This window comes from Aphis gossypii, chromosome 1 (genome assembly GCF_020184175.1).
Source record: "Aphis gossypii isolate Hap1 chromosome 1, ASM2018417v2, whole genome shotgun sequence".
Taxonomy (NCBI): domain Eukaryota; kingdom Metazoa; phylum Arthropoda; class Insecta; order Hemiptera; family Aphididae; genus Aphis; species Aphis gossypii.
This window is the reverse complement of record NC_065530.1, coordinates 4,573,353-4,600,632: the sequence shown is the minus strand read 5'-3', so window position 1 is coordinate 4,600,632 and position 27,280 is coordinate 4,573,353. Positions and strand designations below refer to the sequence as shown.

At 27.6% G+C, this 27,280-nt stretch overlaps 2 protein-coding genes and 1 long non-coding RNA gene across 3 annotated transcripts in view; 1 reads left to right on the top strand and 2 right to left on the bottom strand.

Annotated features, from left to right (window-relative positions):
* Window positions 1-1,348: 1,348 nt before the first annotated feature.
* Window positions 1,349-6,327, top strand: LOC114128025 (kelch-like protein 18). Its single transcript, XM_027992431.2, has 10 exons — window positions 1,349-1,923; window positions 2,005-2,135; window positions 2,228-2,368; window positions 3,155-3,350; window positions 3,425-3,582; window positions 4,133-4,269; window positions 4,344-4,566; window positions 4,709-4,925; window positions 5,314-5,483; window positions 5,547-6,327. Exons 1-10 carry the CDS (start codon window positions 1,708-1,710, stop codon window positions 5,770-5,772), a joined length of 1,815 nt encoding a protein of 604 aa, XP_027848232.1. The 5' UTR covers window positions 1,349-1,707; the 3' UTR covers window positions 5,773-6,327.
* On the bottom strand, window positions 6,039-7,064 carry LOC114128026 (uncharacterized). The gene is made up of 3 exons (XR_003592722.2): window positions 6,857-7,064; window positions 6,556-6,650; window positions 6,039-6,413 (listed from the first exon to the last, which is right to left on the bottom strand). It is a non-coding gene; the product is annotated as an uncharacterized LOC114128026 (long non-coding RNA).
* Window positions 7,065-17,779: 10,715 nt separating this feature from the next.
* The window catches only part of LOC114128027 (tachykinins-like), a 45,976-nt gene continuing 36,475 nt past the window's right edge, over window positions 17,780-27,280 (bottom strand). Inside the window, exons 2-3 of the mRNA XM_027992433.2 lie at window positions 18,995-19,532; window positions 17,780-18,084 (exon numbers count right to left, since the gene is read on the bottom strand). Coding sequence (XP_027848234.2) covers window positions 18,035-18,084; window positions 18,995-19,511 — 567 coding nt within the window. The 5' untranslated portion in view covers window positions 19,512-19,532 and the 3' untranslated portion in view covers window positions 17,780-18,034. The remainder of the gene's footprint in view (window positions 18,085-18,994; window positions 19,533-27,280) is intronic.

Below are 27,280 nucleotides of genomic sequence, written 5' to 3'. Positions count from 1 at the left end.
TGTGTTACTTATTATAAGATTTTTGTATAAGGATGTAGTACCTATGAAAGTAGTTAACGATAGATTAATTAACAGCAGTTCAAGGAAAACTGTCATACTGTATCAAAAAATTTAGAAATGAAACAACCATATTTAAAAAAAAAAAATCTAGGTGAAACAGAATAATTAGAGCTCAATGGGAATTAATAACTTATATACCATTAAGAAATTAGGATACAAGACATAATCGATTAATTAATAAATTAAAAGTATGACTAATTGCACTGTAAAGATTAAATAAAACAGTTCAGAAAATATCTACTCAAAGTAGACCTAGTAAAACTCCGTGAATTTTCAAAACACTTAACACAAATCAAATTAAATTTAATGTGGTAACTTAAATTTAGCAATGGGCACAAATCTAAGCAAAATATACGAATTAAGTAAAATAGGTAAAGTGGCAATTTTCTGTAGTGGGAAACAAATAGTTTTTTTTTAATAGAATACCTTTAATTACTGAAATATAGCGTTAGCATTACATAAAACAATACCTATATATAAAAAAACAAAGTAAACTATTTTGACTCAACTTTAAAATAATACCTCTAAATATTGTTAACAAAATTTTCATTTTGGAGATAATAATTATTCTCTATTTTCTAAAGTAAAGAGTAGCTTTTGTTGTGAAGGCTCATAGAATTGTAAGTACTCTGTAATATGCCTCAAATAGGCAATAGAGAATAGTACATTATGGCAAACAATAATTATTTGCCGCCACTCATAACACAAAACTTTGGTCTCAATAACATAATCTAAAACAAAGTAAAAAAATATGTGTACTGTTTTGTAATTTATATAGGGTTTTTTATTCATACACACAAAATACCTAAGTATAGAGATATCTCTTGTTATTTACTAAAAAACTAGACAAAGATGTTGCATTAGAAGATAGTTGGGTCAATGCAGAAGTGGATCCAAAAATTTTCATATGGGGGGGAGGTGAAAAAGAGCATGTTTTAAGATATTAATTTAATATCTTAAATCGTGAAAAAGAGTTATTATGACATCAGTGATATCACTAACATAATCATAAATTATAATGTATTTGTATTCAGTACCTATTTTATTATTGCACTTATGTCGTAGTCGTAGGCCATATGCCCATATCGCCTAAAACTAGTTTTAAGACTGGGCTCTGCAAATTATTATTTTTCCAAACAGTAGTGGTATAAATAGTTTGTGGAACAATTGGTCGTTAGAATAAATAGCGTCAAAGGAAAAATGGAACAAAATGTAGTTCCTCCGCTGATAAAACCCACAGATAAGTCATAGAGAAATACTTTGAGATAAGATGAAGAGTAAATATTTACTATAACCACAGAACAATAGGTATTAAGTCTATTTATGACTCATATAAATATTATAAATAAAATAATTAGCTAAGGGATTTCCCTCTTTATTTAACTTTATCCAAGCATGAAGCAATTATTATATTTAAAATATTAATATAAGTAATATACCTAACGTTATGGCTAACTGCTAACAATGCATAATACTTAATGTACGTAATTAATTTAATTACCAAATTCCCGATATTATCGAGTTGTCCAAAACGTATCAGTTTATTCAGTTTTAAATGGTCCGTTCCACTCGTGTTTGTTGGTAGATTTTAGTTTTTGCTATCCCTTTCTGCTTGATTAAGCCTTAAACGTCGTTGAAGACAGACCGATGCTTTTCGATATGGAATTGGAGACGATGATTGATCAACAAAACATGGCGTTTAATCCGGCCAAGTTGCATTCATCAATTAAGATACCGTTCCCGAAATCTTCATCGATTGAAAGCGAATACTTTGTCTATAATCAGTCGGATCTGTTCTCTCAGAGTTTTTCGGTGATTGAGGGCATACGTCGTATGGGAAAACTATGCGATGTCACGCTGACAGTAAGTTCATTTATAATAAATGGCTACCTATTGTTCTTTAATCTTCGTCTATAAATTAGTTAACTAATTTTTTTTATTCAGGTAGACAACATGTCGTTTAGTGCTCATCGTATAGTGTTGGCCGCCACAATACCGTATTTTAATGCTATGTTTACACATAATATGATTGAAAGTACTCAAAAAGATATTGTGATTCATGGCATTGATCCTGAGTAAGATTTATTTAAAAGCTAAAGAAATTATTAAATATTAAAATAATAGGTACCTGTAAATAATGTTTTAATTTTTTTTTTATCTTCTAAAGAGCATTGGAAGCATTGATTAATTTTGCATACAGTAGTCGAATATCAATAAATATTAATAATGTTCAGTCACTTTTAATCGGGGCCTCGTATTTGCAGTTGAAATGGGTGCAAAATGCATGTGCAACATTCATTAAAGAAAGGTAATTAAAATTTAATTACGTGTGGTTAGTATCATTTACATGTTACTCAACAATAATTTGTAATTAAATGGTTTTTTTTAATATTTCTTTTTGAATATTTAAAAGCATTTGACTTAATAGGTGATAATACTAGTGAGCAGGTACAGATAAAATATTAATTTGTTATTATAAAATTGTGTATTAAGATTTTCAAATCTTAATGAAATGGAGTGTGTTAAACGTATCTGTTCAATATTGATTATTCAAGAACTTACATAACGTGTAGTATACTAGTGAAATATAGTGACCTATAGTCTCTGACTTTAACACAAATCTGTTCATATACCTAATATTTTTCTTGAGAATTTTTTATATTTTGTGCAATACAAGTAATAAAATCATGTTTGTTTTTTATGGTTAAATGATTAAAATACATTATTTTAATAGAGAGGTTACTTATGTTATTGATGTTGAAAAAATAACTTAAAATTTAATAAACTCAATATACAATTATTTAATCCAAGTCAATAAAATTATAGTTTTAAATTTTTTGTGCAATCTGTTAACTACATAATTTTATTTTAATACTTGTACCTATACATAATATATAATTGTACATAATAATAATAAAAATGGTTAATAAACAAAATTTAATGTTGTATTATGGTGTGCAGTACCTAAATACTATTAAAATATGTATCAATATTCTGTATACATAAATCTGAAGTTTCAAATTCAATAAAATTCTGAATATATATTTTAGACTTTTGGATTGTTTATGTAATGTTATAATTTATTAAATTCTAGGTTTCATCAAAATAATGTTTTAAAAGTACGTACATTAGCTGATTCGTTAGGGTGCTATGGCTTATTGGCTGATGCTAATAGATATATAGCTCAGTATTTTCCTGATATATCATTGTCTGAAGACTTCTTAAATCTCAATATATCTGAAATAATAGACATTGTCTATAAAGATGAATTACAAGCATCGGAAGAACAGGTTATTTGATTTGTAATAATCAAGTAAAAACTTAATGGAATAAATACCTATTCAATTTTTTTTTTTTTTTTTAGGTATTCGAAGCAGCTATTCGCTGGGTTAAACAAGAAAAATCGAGACAAGAATGTTTTTCTCAGTTGCTTGCTGCTGTAAGATTGCCATTACTTTCACCTCATTATTTGGCTGATCGAGTTGCTACAGAAGAATTAATTAGATCTTCTCACGAATGCAGGTTAAAAATTCTTGCAGTATAATATAAGTGTTCCTATATCCATAAATATTAATTGTTTTATTTTATTGATAATGAATAATGATCTTTAAAATTTTTATTTTATTGCATTCATACTAACTTCGCTGTACCTTTGGTATTATTTAAAGTATTCATATGATTAAATTTTGTCTACAAATCAATTGTTTTTAGTGTATTAAAAGAATTTTATTTAATTTGTTATTCTATTTTTCAATTGACTGAAACCAAAAAAAAATATATAAAATAATATAATATAATATTAATAATATTTAAACAGAAATCAGTTTATATAATAATATTATAAAATTCCTAAATATTGTTAGTTAATAAACTTAACCAATTAATTGATGAGTATATTGAGTATATTTGAACAAGGCGGTTACTGTCAAAATTATATAGGTATTCATTTATAAATGCTTTGTACTTACTATTAAATCTTAAAATCTTATAATATAAAACAATTACTACCTTAAATGTATTATATTGTTATAAGCTTCAATAGGTATATTACATTTATTTATTTATTATTTAGAGATCTATTAGATGAAGCTAAAGATTACCATTTAATGCCCGAAAGACGAATTTTGTTACAAAGCTTTCGCACTAGACCTCGCTGTGTCAGTTATATTCAAGGACACATATATGCAGTAGGTGGACTTACTAAATCAGGTATTTGTGTATTTATATAATTTTGATAACATTTCTTACATGTATAATAAATTATGAATAATTTTTGAATTAAGGTGATTCATTAAGTACTGTTGAAGTCTATAATCCCATAACTGAACGATGGGAACTTGCCGAAGCAATGAGCATATTACGTAGTAGAGTTGGAGTAGCTGTACTAAATAATAAATTATATGCATTTGGAGGCTATAATGGAATTGAAAGACTATCTTCAGTAGAAGTATTTGATCCTATAACAAAATCTTGGAATATAGTTTCACCAATGCATCGTAAACGCAGGTTAGTCATTTTGACATATTGCAGGCTTTTAAAATTTTAAATTTATTGAAATAATTATTTAGTTTAACATTTATGGATATAATTATTCAGTTCTTTTTTTTATAAAAATATTGTTCAAAATTAAAATAATATTATACTTTAGTGCCCTTGGAGCAGCCGCTCTAAATGATCGACTATACGTGTGTGGAGGATTTGATGGAGTCAGTTCATTAAATATTGTTGAATGTTATCAGCCTGATTTAGATCGCTGGACAATCATTACACCAATGCAAAAACATCGTAGTGCTGGTGGTGTTGTAGCATTTGATGGTTATATTTATATACTTGGAGGTCACGATGGCCTAAGTATTTTTGACTCTGTAAGTTAATAATGATTTAAGTTAATACATATGATTTATGCCCTATAAAATTAATAAATAAGTGATTAAATAGCTATAAAATCTTGTATCAAAAATTTTATCTCTTTTTTTAAGTATGATTTGAAATTAAATTTATCTTCCTTTTATTTTTATACATAACATTTCTAATAAAAAAATACATAAAAGTTATAATGTATACAATAAAATTAAGATAAATTTTGAATATGCCACAAAACCTTGTAAAAATTCTCTAAAATGTTAAGTAGAAATTTAATTTTACATAAGTAACTCCAACTATGTGACCCCATAAACATAATCTCTTAAACAATTAAAAGAAGTATTACAATTATTGTTGTATTAATAATTAATATTATATATTTACTTATAGGTTGAACGGTATGATACTTATACAGGTCAATGGCTATCTGTAACACCTATGTTAATGAAACGTTGTCGCTTAGGAGTGGCCACGTTAAACGGTAAACTTTATGCATGTGGTGGATATGATGGATCAACGTTTTTACAAACTGTTGAAGAATATGATCCTCAGACAGACAAGTAGTTACTTATTAAATAATGTTTAATCATAGTGTACTTCAATCGAATATTATGGTTATGTAGGTGGAGATTTGTGGCTTCGATGAATGTGACAAGAAGCCGGGTGGCATTGGTTGCCAATGCTGGAAAATTGTGGGCCATTGGTGGATATGATGGATTTTTGAATTTACCCACTGTTGAAGTGTATGACCCCAAAGCTGATTGCTGGATGTTCGCAGCTTCCATGTGCGCCCATGAAGGTGGAGTCGGAGTTGGTGTCATACCTATTCAAGAGCCCGAAGTTCCATAAATATATAATAAGTCATTGTAATATAACATAACCATCTTTAATACTGCAATGTGAGCTGTAGGATTGGTAGCATATGTAATTTGTAAAAACTAAAACAATATTGTACATTATATTATGTTTATTGACTGATAATTTTTACGACATTTTGAAAGACAATATCACTGCAAATTATATTCGAATATTAATCAAACATTCATTCCAAGTACAGTAACGGTTGATATGAAAAAACTTGTATTCAGTCTTAAACTCCTAAAACGGATTTAAAAAAAATTGGTTTAGTTAACTTTGTGTATTACATGACCCCTGAAAATATTCAAGTTGTGCCACTGCTTTCTAGTAATTTAATTTTGTCTCTTACTGGTTTTATTTAGTCAAACCTCTTTGTATATTATATAGGTTTTTATCCCATGACATATTTTTGTTTCATTTTTCCCCTATGTTGTGTTCCTTATATATATATATATATATATATGTGTGTATTTAAAATTGCTAATATGATAAATACATGTAGAATGTTATACATACCTAATATATTTTTTATACTTGTACCTCAAATTGATGGTTTTTATTATTTATTTTAATATATACTTCGTACTATGTGTAAGTGTTGTGATAAAAATGTTTTTCCTTTGGGTTGGATCCTATTAAAATATATAATAGAAATTATAAACATGCTTGTACTTAATTGTAGTAATTAGGTACATAACAAAAAAATAAAATAAAACAATTATAATTTTATCACATTACATACCTACTTCCAATTTACACATTCTTAATCCTTACCTTTACTACTAATTATGAAATATAATAATGATGTGATAGTGTTAACTAATTTCGATGCAGGTAAAGATTTCTTCATATTATTATGCTGCATCACACTATTAAAATGAAAATAGCTATTATTTTATGTATTTATGGTTATAATTAGTTATTTAGGGCTTGGATTTTAAAGTATAGTAAGCAACCACAAAAGCATACAATTATTTTAAAAATGCAAAAAAAGAAGCATAATCAAAAATTAACACCAACTAGTTATAAATATGAAAAATAATTTAAATTTAAAAAGGAATTATTTACTATGTACCTATTTCCCTAGATTTGCAGTAGTGAAACTGACTCGGTTTTCCGACAGAATGTTTAACATTTAGCATAGAAAACTAACTACATCCACTGAAGTGGTCGGTGCGTAACTAGCATACTCCATACAAGAGGTTTCAAATTAAAACACTAAATTAATCTTAAATTTTGAAATGGTCGTTATCGATGTTAAAGGCATACTGATAGTATAGGTACTGTAGCACTGCCTGCAGTCTATATATTATGTAATCGATTATCTATAGGTTAAATATATTTAATAAACAAGCCGATAACGAAAACAAAAATAATACAATATAGGTAACCATTTAGTCCGCATTCTGGGTTTTTAGATTTCTTGTTAATTAATTTGTTTTTATTACAATGGCATAATAAACATATAAAAAATCCACAGCTGGAATAATTTAAAAAAAGTGTTCACAAAAAAAAAAAATTGGTTTATTTGAAATTAGAATGACATGAAACGGATTTTATGTATAAGAATTAAATTTCTATTTCATATTATATATAAAAAAAAGAAGCATATGCTTTAAAATCCGAGCCCTAGTCATAATGAACCATAGGACTACATTTTGTGACTTAATATTATTATATAATAGGTACATGATAAAGTATATTATGAAAATTTTATATTTTCAGATGTAATTTCAAAAAAAAATTGTTAAATCTTCCAATTTCCATATACTTGGTATAATTAATAGTATAATATAATATTATCTACATGTGTTGTCACCGTCTTACTAATGAATCACATTGAAATTTTTATGATCAGAATTCAGAATTTGAACATTTTAAAGGCTTACAAGTTTCTTCAAAGATAAAATACAAAAAACCTTTTGACGTTTTGAGGTGTTCTAGATAATATTTTTACCTTTAAAATACGGTAATTAACGGTGATAATATTCGAATGGACTAAACCCGTGACACGGACATCGGACGAGCTGCTGCGGTTAGGTTTTTCGGGACTCATAATAAGCCAAACCTTTTCTCGCAGGCTGCTGCGTCTACTGTCTACATAGGATGTGGTTTTTACTTTTTAGATACTTACTGGATTAGTCCCAGGTTCGGATTGTGCGATTATAGTAACCTATTTAATAATTAAGTAATTATTAGGTGAGGTACCTATTGATTAGACGTTTAAAAAAAAATGAATAATGTATGTTAAATAATAATGTATTACATAACATATCTACAGAAAAAACCTTGATATCACTATATCAGTATATCACTTACTAAATAACAAAAAAAAAAAAACTGTATTTACTAGAAAAGTAATCGACACTAACATAAAATATTATAAGTAGGTACAACTGAATTTGTACTTGGGTTCCTAAAAGAGTAAAACATAATGTAGATATTAATGTTATGATATTACACATTTACACATAATATTGTTAAAATAAACCTTTAATAAATAAATTTAATTTTTAATCATTATTCGTCAGTCATCTATGATGATATTATATCTTTTGTTGTTAATGTTTTTATCTGTTAATTTATGTACAATAAATGTATAATAAATTAACATGTACTTACTGTGAAACTGACAACTGTTGTCGGTTTAATGTACAATAATTATTCAATTTAAGTTGAAAAAGTTAATTTTAACAAAGTTTTATAATTAAAATGTGAAAGTTCATCATAACCAATTTATTTGTACATTGTTATGCCTTTAAACTACCTGGGAACCAATTAAGCAATTGAAGGGCTTGGAACAACAACCAGAAAAGCTACTTTTTGAAATTGTTCGTGGCTGATAAACAAGTTTTATTTTTATGATCCAACAATGCTAAGAATAGGTATTACAGCTAAAATATTTTTAATTATCCACATGATGATAAATAATACTGTGGACTTGAAATTTAGTTAAATTATTTTTATCTTTTGATAGAAGTACCTTTTTAGTTTAAAATTATGGACCCTATGAATTTATCTGTTTATTGTTAGGTACCTATTGTTTTTCAAGGGAACTTGTAATCAAATTTACCCATAATTTTTAAATTTTTATTTACTATTTAATACAAATACAACATAGCAATAAAACAGTAGGTATTTTAAGTCTTAAAATGAGTTATAATAAAGCAAATGGTATAAAAATTCTTGTTTCATCACAGATTTTTTTTTCCTTTTATTTCTTACAATAAAATATTTATGTACAATGAAAAATAGCAAAATAATTCTCATTGAATTTTAACTTTAGAATATTATAACGACAAAGTAAAAACCATAAACTATAATATAGATAACTCATATTATGTGAATAATAATCAGTCAAATTCGAATTTATTTGGTTGCGGCACTAAAAATAATAACAAAATAAATCCAATTCCTTTATAAAATATATTTATCGAATTGAACTGATAGTTATGCACCTAATAATGCATGTAATTTTACATAAACGCATTCCTACACAATAATTCATGAAAAAGTGGATTTATCTGGTTGTTGTTCCGAGTCTTTCAATAATTGGAATTAACCCGTAAACGTAAGCGTTTTTTAAGTCAATATATAAACATACATAACAATAATCGACGAGAATTATTAGACCTCAAGAACACGTAAGTATAAGATATATAATTGTAAGTATATGAACCATATTGCCAAACTCCTTGAATTAAACTTGCTGGCTTATCGTAGAGTTATTTTGGGATTAAAGGAAGTTAGGTAGATACCCGAATGGGTTGCGATGAGGTAAAACCACAAAGTTGATTTTCCGTACCTTTTATCTTTAATTAATTTTAAAGTTCTTCAAAGACGTTCTATATTCCTACATGATCCTTTCTTATTTTACTCCTATTTACACCGCTAGTTATTTATCAAATTAACCTATGAGATCTATGATAAATATATGGATAAATGCAAGGTGGATATAATATATTATAATACCTATATATTATATAATATATCCAGTATCCAATGTAATCTACCATGTTATAGTTTATAGTTGGTACAGGTAATTATATTTTTTTAGATGTTGGGTTAGGTTAGGTCTTACTATAAATTATTTAGTGGATATGTTTTTGAAAACGTGTATATACCTAATCAGTTCAACATTTTATCGAGTACCTAGTTTTCTAGTTATTAATAATATGTTTATACTAAGGATAATAAGTAGGATATTATTGAGACTAGTGTCTAGTCCTTAAAAACGATTTTACAATTTATAAATGTTGATAGATTAATTTTAATTATAATTATAATTGCTAAAATACTATATAAAACATATTCAAAACCTATTTTACTTAGTATACACAGATTATTTACACACTTACAATCACAAAATAGGTACCCTAAACACACCCAACATACAAAATAAAATACACCTATAATATTGATAGGTAAATAGACAAAAAATTATAAAGTAAATAAATTATAAAAATTAATCGTAAAAAAACCTATACATACACATAGCTATTTGTTTGGATGAATTTTTTGTGATATGTGAATCATCGTTAATTTAATTAAACCATGTTCGTTCGATAAATATAAGTAAGATATAATGTAATATAATATATCTGTTGAATATTGATCTTTATTATATTAATATAAATGTTATTTTAAATGCTTTTAAAATTTTTGGATCAATGAAATATATTTTAAAAGAAAGTACCTACCTATTTTAAAATACCTATACGGAGAATATATTATTATTATTATATATAGATATACATGTGTTATATTCGCTTTAGAAATACAACATGAAAGCTAAGTTTACTGGGATATTAATATTACACATAACCATTTCTTAAAGCTTTGAAAATTGTCATTTTATTTAAGCTTCCAATTTGCAGGAAAATAATTACTAAAATATTGTAATACCATTAATATCATTTCAGGAAAAATGAATGTTAAATTGACATAACCGTACAAAATATAATGTATATAAAAATAGGTACTCCCGTGATAATACCGTATTGACTATTGACATATTTTATTAAAATTATTGTTGATTGTCGTCATCGTGTTTGCAATGTCAAATTCATTTAAAGATACCGATTACCGAATTGCTGTATTGTGCACCACAGAATAAAGCGATGTTGCGATATTACGGATATTATATTTTTTGAATGACAGGTGGCCACGCAAAATGATTTTAATCGAATAAAAATCATCAAACAAATCAATCAAACCAATATAATGTTATTAGTTATTACTATTTCACTAACACATCGCCTACATTATTTAGATGAATTACGATGTTTGATATTATATTAGGTATATTAATAACGTATTACCTTTTAAAAAAAATACGCCCAGCCGGTGACAAAACCGTATCGGATTCGGTTGCGACATAATATAATATATGACGTTTCGAAAGTTAATTCATTACCGAAGGCATTTAATATTTTAACTCGTCGTTAAAAATAAATCCATATTATATTGATGCTATTATGTATATGAAATTCATACGCAATATGACCGTGCTACCCAAAATACTCAAAAACAATTCGTCAACGCAACGCGTAAAAGCGATACATATAAAAAGGATAATTATATTATATTTCCGGACGATTTTCAATTCGTTTTACAACATTGACGTTTTCGATATTTTAACTATATGCATCGAATCCCAGAGGATTGTATTATATTGTTATAAATTATACGATGTACAATAATATGTACACCCTCAGTTATATGTAAGGGCCGTGCAAAAATATCGATGTTATTTTATAAGCACTTGCACCGTAGACGTAAGAGCGAATAGGACGAATAAATAAGCTCTTCTGATTTATACTGTGGATAAAGTAAGTATCATTACGTAAAAGTATAAATATAAAAAAAAATACGTAGAATTATGTAATTCTCAATTATTAAGCACACTGAAATAGGAAAAATTACAGCCATATAAGAAAAAACGAAGTAGTACAAGCACTATTGTTACTTTAAATCAATTCTATCAATTTGTTTGTAATCAAAACTAATCATCAGGTATTTACTTATACCTACTTTATCAAAATTCAACACATTTTTTCTAATACTGATACACTAAATTTTTAATTCCGTATGTAGTTATTTTGAATAACACAATATTTAAATTCTTCAGTTATTTTGTTTATGTTTTTTCTTATTCTAACCTGTTGTTGTACAATCCAAATATGCCATCATAGTCGGTAAAGTGTATGATTGAATCAATCTAAACGTTATATATCTATAGAAATGTTGATATTGATTGAAAGGAGATGCGGTTCATCTGTTACACGAGTTCATGTACAAACTATTGGACGGTTACATAGTAGCCAGTACATAGTATACTATCGCGTCATTAGAATAACACACTTATTGTCAAAACTACACGATAATCGAAATCACGAATATATAAAGGATTTCATTAAATGTTGTTTATCAAAATAGAAACATTAATTGGCTTCGCAAACCTCGGAAGTCCTATCCAATATATCAAATACTGTTACCAAATTTACAAGAATAACATTTACCTACGAAAACAACAACAAGAGTGAGTATTGGCCATGTTGTATGACTTCTTTATTGTCTGTATACCTATTGTTACAAACTCCACATAATGCAATTAGTTGAAAAGTCATCTTCGTCAGAGCGTAGGTAGGTATTAAATATAAATAGTCGTGTAGCGAGCCTTTTGAAGTTATACGATATAAAGCCGTAGTGAAAGACTAGTCTAAGATCTGTACACATGTGATTCGACAGAGTTTCTGCGCGATGTATTGATATTTTGTTTCTACAGTTGGACATACATACATTTTATATAGGGAACTTTGCTGCAGCGAACTTACGAGAATACGTGATTGCACGTATATGAATAAACCGTATCGTAAAATAAATTAAATTAGAAATATTTGAGATCGAACACACATAAAGCCGTACTAATGTACAGATTGGTGTACACGCCACAATGAAAAAAATGCAATACTAATGTCGAAGGTATATAAATCATTCACCTTTGCGATTATTGACTTTATGGTATATTTTAACTACGCAATACGTAAATATAATATAATATAATGACATTATATAGTTTTATGTTCAATTCAAATATTTAGGTATTCGACTCGATCGCTGTCGAGACGTAGATAAAAATAGCGAAATCAATATTTCATTCACGTTTTATGCCACGAATGAGGTTATTTTTATGTCTCTGATCGATCTCCGTCGACGGAAAGTACCTACTTAAATTACGGTGATTGACGACGAGTGGATAATGTATAAGATCGAAAGATCGCCAAAGGGGGGGGGGGGCTACACGTAACTAGAAAATGTTTTATTATTATTATTTTTTTTAATATTTCATCAGCGCTTATATTTTTCTGAAAATTGTGTACTCCAGACGTTAAATCGTTGGTCGAGTGTTGATATTCAGTAACTTAATTTAACGAAGCAATAGTGTGCCAAATATTTTGGGCCAGGACTGCGAATTATGTATATTTTTATTATTAGTGCGTACGCTGTTTCGTCGGGAAGGTTGTTTGGATGGTTACTTAATTTCTTTAACATTAACTTTTTTTATTACATCATTTATAAAAAAAATATTTTTACAATAAATGTAAGTATTGTGGGTATTTAGTGGCTTTAGTATATACTTGAATGAAGAGACTTTCCAAACGAAGGCACTTTGGTGTGAAGTGTTAGTTTTCAGTTAGTTAATAGGCTCTGACACCACTTACGTTTTAGATGCCTCTTAGGGTCATTAGATGTGTGGAGGAGGGTAACTAGTTCCTTCACAAGTGGATTGTGGTAGTTTTGAAGACGACTATTAAATCTTTTATAAAAAGATTGGTGACTATAGACACAAGGAGACAAGAGGGATTATAGATAGATAAGTATATAGTGTGTGATTGGAGACATAGTAGTGATTTTACGGAGGTATTTTGACTGAAAAGTTTGAACACGATTTGTATTCAAGGGTTTGATAAGGAATAATATTTGAACGTTTTAATATCAAATTATTTTTTTCGTAATTATTGTCGACCCTCGAACTATTGCATCGTAATCATTATGCTTTTAGTGCCTTTTACACTGAATGTTTGCATAATGGGAACCATGGGTATAGGGCGCATTGACGCCATTCACTTGAATTTATTATCTATAGCTGCTCTAATTTAAAAGTTTGTATTTTACAATTTCAAATTTTCAAAGAAAAATATTTAGATACAATACAATAATACAATGTCAAAAAAAAAAAAAATCTTTAAATTAGGATTTGTATTATATGATAAACGGCTTGACTAAAGCAAAATTACGAGGAACAATAAGGACTGTAGAGATCAGTGATATTTCTAAAGGCCTAATAATAAATGACTGATACTATAAATAATTTAATAATAAAATCTAAATTTAATTTTGTTTATAGGTAAAAAATTCTTAATTAGTCGTTACCAAATTAGGGTTCGTGTAGGGTACGTATTATGTGATTTAGGTCAAAATATTTACTTGAGAATAAAATTAACAAACTATGATGTATTCGAAACTTCATAAATTCACGATGATATAATACGGTAATAATTATTTTCTGATAAAAAAAATTATAGCGAGAAAATAAAAAAGTTCAACTATAAGATAATATATATTACATATAGTAATACTATACAAAGGAACAGTGAACCAAACGTGTTAATATAGGCATATAATATATAAATAGTAAATACCTGTTGCACATTTACACATATACACGATTTAGACGTTTTGTCTTCAACGTGCAGCCATTGTCATGTGGGTAACTTATCACTATGCTCTAAGCGTTGATGGTTTACCCGTTGAATGAAATAATTATCATAATTTTTTTTTCAGAAATTTCATTTAGGTATTTAACATAAGCAAATACTATGATTTCAGCAAATTACACCTTTATAATTACATGTAAAGTAGATTTAGATCTAAATTAAACAATTTTTATTATATTTTAATCTTTGTATGGAATAAAGATTGAAAAAATCAGGGTTTGTTTTGGTTTCTGATGTTCTTTAAAAAAAAAAAAAAATGTAAAAATTGAAACATTTAATTATAACTATAACAATACTATTATTTTTATATATTTATATATTTTTTTTAAACTTTGTATGCATAATATTTACTATTAAAATTAACTTATTCTGCAATTATTCATATTAATAGCTGTTCATTGTTTACTTACAAAGGTAATACATACATTTTTTAGTTTTAACTCACTTCTTTTGTCTCGTAGAGTATGATTTAAGTATTGGCTTTATCCAGGAGCATAGTTTGTAATATTTTTTACAATATGTTTTATCTAATCTGCCAATTTTGTATACTGTAGTAAGTATCAAAATTGCCTATACAAGTCGCCGTCATACATATATTATTCAAAATATATTTCAATATTTTAATAATGAAATATGATCTACGTATCTATAAAATATAAATCATAATAGTATATTATACAGCGTAATATTCTCTATAAAAACAATTAAAGGGACCTATAGATTTCTTTTGTTTGGTATAAAGAATTTTAGAAAAAAGAATAGCATTTTTAATAATTTATACTTTTTAGTGTTTCAAACAAATATATATATAATCGTTATACGTTTAAACTTAAAGCATAAGTCTTGTCTTTTTTTATTATAAACGAATAAGCTGTTTAAAATATGACAAACAAAATGCATACCGTAATAGTATTTAAATTGTGATACGAGGATCAAACACGTGGCGTATTACAAACATCTGACAATTTTTTATCGAAACTACAATATTAAATATTATTTAAGTATCTCATCTCACATAGTCATTTATTGACTTGTGTAATATGAATGTAGCTTATGAATTGTATTATTGTTGTTGATATTTTTCTCTACAACAATATCTTTACCATAGTTACGTCATGTTTCGTCTACACTTTTGAGATCCGACACCATTGATGTTGAACTCCTTTACAATTCATGTAATGATGTTAATGTACAAATGTACACCTACTCAAGTCAAACTGACCACTCGATACGTTCTTGTCGATTTGTTACGCACATTATTCACCGTTCTTGTGCTATAGTTATTAGTTTTTACCACAACCCACCCACAAACCATGGCTATAAATAGTACACCCACGTGGAAGATCGGTCTAAAGAATGTTTTATGATTAATTTAATATTTCATTATTTCAGAAAATACGTAAGATTGTTTGGATTTTGATTCATAATAATATATGTTAAAAAATTCATATTTCAGTATATCTTTTAAAATCTTGTCTATCGATGCTAAAAATATACACTTATTATATACTAAAATCTACGTCTTTATTATTTTTAACCAAAAATATTACCAACACATTGTATATCATCAATATAGACACCGCACCAAACTCTTTTTACTAGGGTAGGAAATATATTTTTTTTTTCAGTAGTTATTGGAAGGAAGAGGACTATGATATTGTAATATTATCGTTATCTCTGCACTTAATTTCGATAAATATTATATCCTACAATAAAACATAAATAGATAAATTATAGTAGATTAATAAAAATAAATTACGTACCTTTTGACTACCTTTATTTTATTATAAACTACAAATCAAGATAATAAAAAAACAATACATCAAGTATTGTTATGGACAAATATGAAAATGAAAATGTTATAGACATTTTATTTTCATATACAACAGGTAGTGTATAAATGAGGAAAAAAAAATATAGGAGATGAATATTGGTTGCTCTTGGGGTTTAGGCACTTGGCTCAAGTGCAATATCCATGTGTATCATGTTACATTATGCGATACCAAAACTGAACTATAGTACTGGCCTTTTTATCTGTAGGGGTGTTATTGAGGAAGGGTAGTAGTGTGTATTTATCTATTAATACTTAAATGCCATCACTATTTTATATATGAAAAAAAAACATAATCGTTTTATTGTACCTTATATTTTATGCATATTAGGTAGAATAGTCAACAGGTACGATACGATGACAACGGTTTTATTTTTAATTCAAAGAGTTATTTTTGATTGTTATAAACTGAAATCTGTATACCAACCTGTTTTTCTTTAAAATATTTATATTATGCTCTAGGAAAAATGTATGAGATAACTTATACCTAAACTAAAAATATCAAAATTCGGTGTAACATTTTGTGTTCTGGTATCGTCGCATCGAAATTGAAATTATATTTAATCATGCATATTGTATAAGTCTAGTTCAAACAAAAAACGGATTAACGTGTTTTTATTTTTAAATAATAAAATTATAATGCAAGTTTAATCATATTTATTTTCTGATGTGAAACTGTGTTTGCGTAACATATTATTTGGTTTTATTTGTTTGTGTTAACCAAGAGATTAACTATCATTATTTGTTTACGAATAAATATTCCAGCGAGGAAATGGTAGAGCTAAAAAATGTTTAATTGAATATCTAGTCGGTCAATGTCTCGACATTTATAAAAAATCTAATTTAAACCAATAGCCAGTTTGTGTGTACTTATTGTAAATTTAAAAATGAATAATATATAGCATATCCTTGTAATAAAGAAGATGCCAGTAAATGTCACAAACTAAAATATTCGAGTTGTGTATTAAATTATATAAATATGTATCAACTCATATTTTTTCTTAAATTTAGAGAAAAACAATAAATTACGAGATAAATTAATATTTTTTTACATAAACCTGTACAAATAATCATATAGGAACATATAATACTATTATAGGCACAGTTATAGCACCCAATCGCTGGCAATTATTTTCAGGCAAAAATTGCTTCCATTAATATTTTTACCGACTTCATTCGTTATTAGTGGTGACTAATGGTCATATTTTTATTTGAATATTATATATGTAAATAAAACGCCGAGAAAAAAGAATGTTAAGAAAGATTAATGATTCACCAAGAGTGGGTGTAACTAACATCATTGAATTTATTTTCCGCACAATAATCCAAAATATTTGTGTTTTTTTCTTTAGATAAAAAATTAAATGGACAAAATAAAACGCGGAACTAATAGTTGTAAACAATATAATATAATAATATAATATAATTATCTAATATAATAATATAATGTAGATAAACAAATTAGTTATTATATGTAGTTCCTTTATACAATTAATAGAATGTTTTTTTATTTATTAACGTTATAGATATTAACTACTAAGTTAGTAATCTTAAACAAATTTAAATAGCAAAACTCATATTATAATATAGTAGGTATTAATGTCATGCTACGGTATTATTATTAAAAAAAATAAAATCGAATTCAACGCATTTCTCTTTCTTCGTCGAATTTAGCTGCCACCAAATTTCGCTCTGAAACAAAACGCATATCGTCGTTAATTATATTTTTGTACGTCGAGAACCGATCGACCATCAATTAGTTTTTATTACTAACTATTAGATAATATGAGCACGTATGATTTTAAGTATGTACAATCGAGTAATTAGGAGACAACCAAATATTATTTCAGAAAATGTGCGTTTCAAGTGCGTATATTAATAGAATTGTAAATGTGTCATTAGAAAACGCAAAACGCTCGTTTTATTATGAACATTGTATTTATTGTTGAACGGAAAATTTCGACGGTCCCTACGATTTAAATTTATAAAGATCACATTTATATGATACAATATTGATAAAACTCAATAAACATAAGACACACTCATCGAATTTGTCAGTGTTAAATACGATTCTTCTCCTTTTCCTTCGCCTTCTCTCCCAACTATTTGGTGTTGACCACCCTGATCCTCAATTTCTACTTACTACGATCCTTAGCATCCTCCTTACGAACACCAGTCATTTTCATTACGCAATCTAAAATTTTAAACCATCTCATCATTAAAAGGTATTATTTACGTGTGACATTTCTTTGCTTGAACAGTTTTGCTCAAACTTTTTAACATCACATCACGCTATAATCTATGCAATCTATATATTTAATACAGTGACGAATTTGACATTTTATCATATCATTACCATAGTATTGTTGTACATCAGTAAATTACTAGTAAAATGTAAATAGCTTCAAGTTGTGTATTTATTGAGGTCATAGGTATTTTAATCGAATATAAAATATATTAAATTGCACTATCAAAGAGTACCTATAAGTGTTCTATATCATTTTACTACATTTTGCCGGCGGGGAAATGTTGGTCGATTTACGGTATTACCTAACCATCTATCCGCCACCGCAGGACAATAATAATAAAACAAAACTCTCACCTCTGTCCGAGAGTTCCGACTTCAGTTCGTCTATGATCCTGTACAGGACATATGCCGGTGACAATTGGCCGTCCTCGTCGACGGCGTCCTCGTGGTCCAGCCACTTTTTGCCGCGGACGCCGTAGAACGCGTCCGCGGACGGAGCCTTCTTACCTCGCATACCGAAGAACCCGGCCGCGGAACCCTTGTTGTTGCTGTAGTAGCCCTTCTTGCCCCGCATGCCCATGAATCCCATGCTGGCCCTCTTGAAGCCCTCCGCTGGACCAACGCCGTACACTGAGGTCCTGCCGTCGAACATCGGACGCCGGAACACCATGGCCCGTTTGTCCAGGTCGACCGCGGCGGAAGTCTCGTCGGACGTGCCACCGCCACCGCTTCCACCGCCCTGATCCCGGTCTTTTTTGCCCCGCATGCCCATGAACCCCATGCTGGCGCGCCTATCGACCGACGGGTCGGCCAATACGGCCGCCGCCAGTGCGGCCAGCGCCACGAGGCCCACGTTGATTTTGTGTGGCATTTATCGGGCTCTGCTGCACGCCTATATGCGAACACGAAAGAAACACGATTAAATCAATAACAATAATAATATAAATAATATATAATATCACTGCCATCGGCGATCGGAATTCGCGGGATTTAGTGTCCTGCCCCGCGTAAACCTTGATTAGAAACGAGTAATAAGCTAATAACCCTTTATGCTATCATAAAATTGTAGATTGTTGTTACTTATGATAAAGAAATCATTGTGAAAAATAATTAAAACATGTTAGCTCTACAATTATTGTTTCTGGTTTGTTTTTATAGCTTAAACACTATTTGTGAAAATGAAAGATAAAAACTTTTTATAAAGAATCTCATTTCAGTGATTTGTTATGTTAAGTATATTTCTAAATTTATAAAGATATTTTCTTCCTTTTTATGACTATTGTGGCTCTTTGTTAAAATAATATTTTATAAAAAGAAAAGCCTTTAATAATGTTAGTGTTTTCCATTTTTATAATATGCGTAATACTACTACAATAATCGCTTAAAACGAAACGTTAGTCGATTTACATATACCTACGTGTTGAAAATGTTCATCTGTCGATGTTACGTTCTACAGAGATAATCTATTATTATGAATAGTGGAACTATTGAAAAAATTGCGAGTTTTGTATTCTGAACACATTTTAAGTTTTTATTACTACCACTACGTTTGTTTATGATATATTTCATTCAATGAAGATGTATTATTATGATCATAACATTTACCCGGCAGTTTCTTCGTTTCGTTCGTTTCGAATTTAAAATATTTTCTACAAATATTTGTTTGTTTTATGTTATCACGATTTCCATGTATTGTAAATTATTTCGATTTCACCTGTGATCTGTGAACTACATCAATAGGTATGTGCACTGCAGTGAACCTTATGGATTTATTATGCTTCATATGTACACCGTAAGCATACCCCTATCAAGTTTCGGTTGTATTAGTTTAACATTAATCCACGTCCCCGCGAACTTAAGACAGAACGACCCCGAGCCGAGAGTATTATTCTTTAAAAAGTGTAATCAGCGTTTTTTATAATAATTAATAAAGTACTTACAATCTAAAGCCCTGCAGGTTAAATCACAGGTTGAATCTGCCACAAGTCGGTTTAATTTTTCTCGTTGATATTTTTTAAAATATTATGATTGACGTTAAACTTAATAACCATCGATTAAAATACCTTACAATACAAAATGTCTAACATACATCTGTCCTGATTGACCAGTTGAATACTCACAAGTTAAAGTATATTATTTATAATCTAGAATCTACATAATCTATTGACGTACATTATTATATTATTTAAAAGAACTTTCTTAATAATACACAAAGATAGATGTATAATATAGATATTGGTAGCCACAATAAACGAGCATGAAGTATGTGTAATTTTTTTCTCCCGAAAAAGGATAAAACAAAAGAAAAAGTTATGCTCGTATAATGTATATATGGTAAATTAAATTAAATTTGTGTGCGTTTTTTTTTTACAACCCTTGTCAGTTTAACGATGAGATGTGTACGAGGAGTTTTATCAGCACTACTATAATACTATACAAGCCCTCCTGTACGACTGTACGTGATACTATTCCCTACTGAACCGTTTAAAAGGGCTGAACGAGCGAAATAGAGAAATGCATTGTACACGTGGATGAGATGGATGATTTAGAGGTGGGAAGAGGGAGGCGTATTACACCGCCGTGGGTACGATATGGCGCTATGGACGGAAGTAAATTTCATAGGAACGGTTTTTTTTATTTATTTATTTTTTTACCGTACAAATTAGTCGAGGATTTTAATCACGCTAGCCTCTGTCGGCCCTGAACAAATATATTCCTAACGGTTCTGATTAATGGCCGACGACGGTATTATACAAATCGCCACTTGGGGAGACTTTAGATAAAAACATTTCACGGAGTTGAAATTGAAAAATAATTTTTATAAAACTACTTTATTTTTCTAAAAAGAGATTTTTTCGAACCTTGTTAAGTATGCGATGTCGGTTCACGTTGATGCGAGACGATACAGTGAACGCGAATATTCTGAAGAAGTCGGCCGTCAAACAATTATGTTAATATTATTACGATGAAAACGTCAGACAAAACAGAACTTTGTAACTTACGAATAACATGAAACGTTTCTCTTTCAACTTAAAAGCGCACGGCGTTGGCATATTTTTCGATATTTTAAATGAAGGTTTTGTACCGCTATTTCGATCGTTTATTCAGGTATATCTATACCGATTTGAGTAGATGACTCGTTTTTTATTTTCCTCTGAAATAATACTGCAGATTTGGTAGAACAATGACTTGAATAGCAATCTAAGTACACCGTTGGCCGTTTTACCAATTTTTCGTAGTATTTTGACATATTCATACTATTTTTTTTCATTTTAATTACAACATATATGAGCATATGCGGCTGTATCCAACTAATCGTTAGTGGATTACAATTTTACTGACATTTAACCAATAATGTCCACGTCAAAACGTAACCAACTATGATTTATAGGTATATTTTATGTAATAGATGGTCATAGGTACCACCTGACCCTGTTGATCTAGACCCGTTACTTTAACGTCAAAAAAAAATAAAAAATAACAAATAAAATATATTCATTTCGCTCGAACCCAGGTGCACTAGAATTATAGCAGCATTAGTACGGAATTCTACATTTTATAATTTACCAATATATTTTGTTAAATTATTAATAAATAATAGGTACAAAAATTTTTGCTTTCAACTATTGCCAAAAATGATTTGTGAATTAATGGAATATTATATAATTGTATTGTAATAATAAAATATAATATACTTAACTACATTTAAAACAAATAGTTTGAGACAGTAGAGACTAAAGATAATTTCGCTTAAACATCAGTTTTTTATTGGTAAATTATATTAATAAATTTGTTATGAAATATTTAAATAATAACTGTAATATTAATGTGCCATGGTTTGATTTTTGTTTATAACCTTTGATTATAATTTACATTTTATTTATGTTCACGTGCATAGTGCATTAATGGAGATATTCACGAGCAAAATACAGATAGCAATTCTCGTATTTTTATCAATGTATTTTCTTGGGACCCTGAGGTTGTTTGTTAGTCATAAAAATTTGTTTTGACCAAGAATAGTGATGTGTCACATACTTGTATTTTAAGTTTGAAAAGTTTTAATCAATTAATTTTGAGATAAATTTATAAAATTTTAAAAATATTTTCAATTAGAATAATATCTAGACGTAACTGATCATGACAAACTTAACTTTTAAAATACAAAAATTGATATTTATTAATCCTTTATTTTATCTATTTAATTCAATAGTATTGATAATTATTACTCTATAATAATTCTCATAATTATTATTTTCATATTATGGTTTACGGATATTATAATTAAAATATCAAAAATTTAACATATAATAATGTATATTATAGTATGGCAGTATTTTGTGATATACTATGTATATTTCGACAGTTATTATGAATATAAGACAAAAGTTAACAACACGAATTGATTGGATTAAAACAATTTAGAAAATCAATTATTGTTATTTCGATGTATGCTTAATTGTAATAATAATTATTAACACGCTTCATTATTTTGACGTACATATAGCTTAGCTTATGTTTTACAGAATATATAATTATATTTTGAATACATACACTATGTCTATACACTAATTGTCGTTCATTAACCTCTTGAAATAATAGTCTGTATAACCAACGAAAATGTCAAGAAGTTTAATAGATAGGTATACACAATGTGCGGTAAGTTTGTAATTAAGTGGGTAACGATTTGACGAGATCAGAGGGTTAGCTTGTTATATGCCCAAATTTGAAAAAAAAAAACAGCACTATGTCATTATAAAATCTCTGTAAATTAATTGTAATTACAATTAATCCGTATTGATAATCATATTTCTAGATACGTCTCGAAATGTTTGAACTTGAACATTTCATATACAACACGAATTTAACAATGTGTAATTTACATGATAATTAGTGTTCGTGTTATAAAGTTATTAATTACCTCTACATACCTAGTAATTTACACAACGGATTCATTTTACTAATTAAACAATACCTATTCAGGAATTGCATTATTGTTTTTCATTTCAAGAATACTTTAGGACTTACACAACTTTTATTCTGTAGTTATCATTTTTATTCTATTCGTAATACTTCAAAGTTCAATCGTATGTTTAACATAATATTATTTTATATACACATTTTATTTATTATTTTTTGAAATATTTCGCTATAATTTTAGTTAATACCTAAATAATACAATTATAATAACATTTAACTATAAAATTATTTAACTATGGATATTTAATAAAATTAATTGCTAAAAATATGCATTCAAATTGTTTCATTCATATTTATTCCAATGTAAATTATGTACTTATTTTCATTATTATTTTTAATATATTTATTAGATATGTATTTCTTATTGATATCAATTGATATACCTACGCAATGAAAAAAAAAAAAAAATGAAAAGTTAACTTTGTATTTGTTTTATTTACTTGAAATTTTTATTGTATGGAATACAGATAATTAAAGAAGAATATAATACCGTTCAAAATTATTTTAAGACTGTTTAAGGTGGTTGTATTATAGTGAACAATGCGAAAATGTAACATTTTTTTCTTTATCCTTTGATATAAAATATTTATGTAATTTTAAATATGAAGTGCATTATTTAAACACAATTCATAAATAATGTACTCGTACTGTATATTTCAGTGTGATATTTTATAAAACAATAAATGTATATCTTATGTCAATTTAACGTTTTATGATTACCTACAGCTATTAAAGTAATTTATTGTTTTTATGCGTGATTTGATGTCTATAATTACAATTTCTACTCTAAACCTAAATAGTGTTTTACTGATGTTATAATAATAATATATTGAACACATTATTAATTATTATTTTATTATTATAAACTTGTTTCTGCATGAAGATAAGTTATAATACTTTAATCAGATTAATCGTTTTAATTTTTAGATAAATTGAATAGTTACTTGAATAGAGTTAACAAAACTTAATCAAACATATAAATATAAATATAAAAATTATTATAACTTCGTATAAAGACTAAACATTTTTCAATTTGAGGATTGCGTAGGATGTATTTAAGTCTTATAATGTTAACAAGAAATATTTGATCGGAGAACGTCGTATACTGCACAAAGATTTACAGAAAGTTCAAATGAAAAAGTTGATTAAATGAAACGTTAAACTGTCAGAAATGTCTTCATTTTAGTATAATATGTAATATATACATAGTACACCTACTATTTTACGTTATTTGAATCATTTAAGCATCGCTTTGTAAACCGGTCTTCGAATTAAATTTTAAAACTCAGTCTTTTATAAACTATTCAAAAGCATATTGTTTTCTGGGAGAATGAAATTTTAAAATAAAATATACCAGTGAGTATTGACTGCGATAGTTTGATTTAATTCTATTTGTTTTTTATGAGCTGGATTTATATTATTCGACTTATTCGTATGCAACAAAATGTGTTTGATTAACACTTCTATACACCATTCAAAGTAGGTATTCCACTCAAATCAAAATGTTTTTAAACAATATCTGAACACATTTAGAAACGTACTATATGCTTTGGTATTATTTTAAATATGTTTTTATCACTTATTTCATAAATTGATAAAAATAAAATTAGAAACATTTAATTTAAGTTAAAATTGTATATCACTTTATGAAACTATTTAATGCATTTTCGTTTTTCGAATTTAATATTGTAATAATTACAATTAGGAAAAACTGACAAGATTAATATTTTTGATACATAAAGTTTCATTATAAATTATAAAGTGTGGGTAAAAGTTATTTTTATGCATTCACTAAAAGTAATCACTAATCTTAAATACTGCAATGAATATTTTTATTGTTATATATCACTTATAATTTGCAAATAAAAATATTACGATGAAAATAGTTTTGAATAATATCTTAAAAATTGAGATTTAAAATTATTGCTTTAAGATTTTCACTGAAGTATTTCTTAAATTCTTTATATAGTATATGTTAATTGATTTCAAAATAATAATTACAACTTCATCTTTGCGTGTTCGCACGACAACCTTTTAGAATGTAACCAAAATCTGAGAGATTTTTTTTTTTTTGTTTATGGTCCGAGGGTAATTGTTTCGAACACGGGGGCACTAAAATCAAGGGGATCATCTCTGGTATAAAATGTTCTGCACTAGGGGTGAGTATATGAGGTGTTCAGGGTCACGATAAATAAACCTCAGCTGACCATTAATTCGAGTTCGCGCTACACGTGCGTCAACCTACTCCAGCCATATAACCGACCGTTTCCGCGAAAAACAAACGCACAAACGGTCGGGACGAAAATGCTCACTTTTCCAAACCACACGGATCCATTACAACACGCATAGCCGTTTATAATTTCCTCTGTTTTGGGCATGGCATTTGCTGGTTTCTAAAAGCCACACACTTGTCATTGCACAATTAACATTAGGAGCAAAGTGCGCGGGGAAAAAATAACAGTACGAAAACAAAAACGATTTACTACCGTTGTGCTCGGAATTCGTACGCTGTTGAAATGCTTTACTGTTGAAAAAAAAATAAAACAATACACATATATATATATAAAAAATATATCAGAAAAAAAGAAATATTAAATTTCAATAAAGCAATTGAGAAAATGCTATCCGTTATGAAATCCATTTCAAATTCAAAACAAATAATTATATTGATTTATCATATAAATTATTGGAGGGGGGAGAGAATAATAACAAATACCTATCTAAAAAAGTGAAAATTTAAAATAATGCGTGGTAAATTAAGCTTAAATTTTTAATAACAAACTGGTAGGAATACTAATATTAACAGGTATACGTTAAATATTTCTACTAAGTAATTTTAAAATATAAAACAAAATGAACTTTCTTATACTATAATTATATAATTGTACACTGTGATTAAAAATAAACGAAGCAACTTTTGGTTTTGGGTTTTCTTAACTTAATAATTAAACAAGAACACTAACAATAACACGTTCATTTTTTAATTCGTTAATTTGTACCATTATTTAATGGCTTATTTAGTGTTTAAATAATTGAACATTATTATAAATTGAAGATTTCTACAAGATTTTTAGACCAAATCTGTTACAACATTCAAGAAGAAAGAAAGAAAAACTAGTATCATTCAACAATAATGATATGCTATGACAATGAATAATGAATGCTCTAGACAAATTCTGTATTCTCAAATTTTACAACTTTTCTTATTAGAATTGTAGAAAGGTACCATACAATTTAGATTAGGTACAAATTACAATTTATTTTAAATTATAACAATATATCCTATAGTGAAACTAAAACATCAAGACTTAAGACGTAATAAAGTGAACACGTAGGTACTACAGAAATAAATCGTAGGTTGTATATTTTAAATCTCAAAGCTCGAGATAATATACCTTAAAACAAATTTAATATTTTATTTTGCTCTTTAAGTGTCACCCACTCAGCTGGGATAAATTAATTTGTTTATTTTAAACGAGCAGTCAAGTTATATTAAATTTTAAATATTATTACAGTTATATTTAAATAAGTGCACTATTGTAGCATATAAAATAAAACATAATATACACAAAAAAATGAAAAAAATTGGACTATTTATTTTTTATTCAATTATTTTATACTTACTTAATAGTAAAATTAAAAATTTTAAATGCTATATTATAT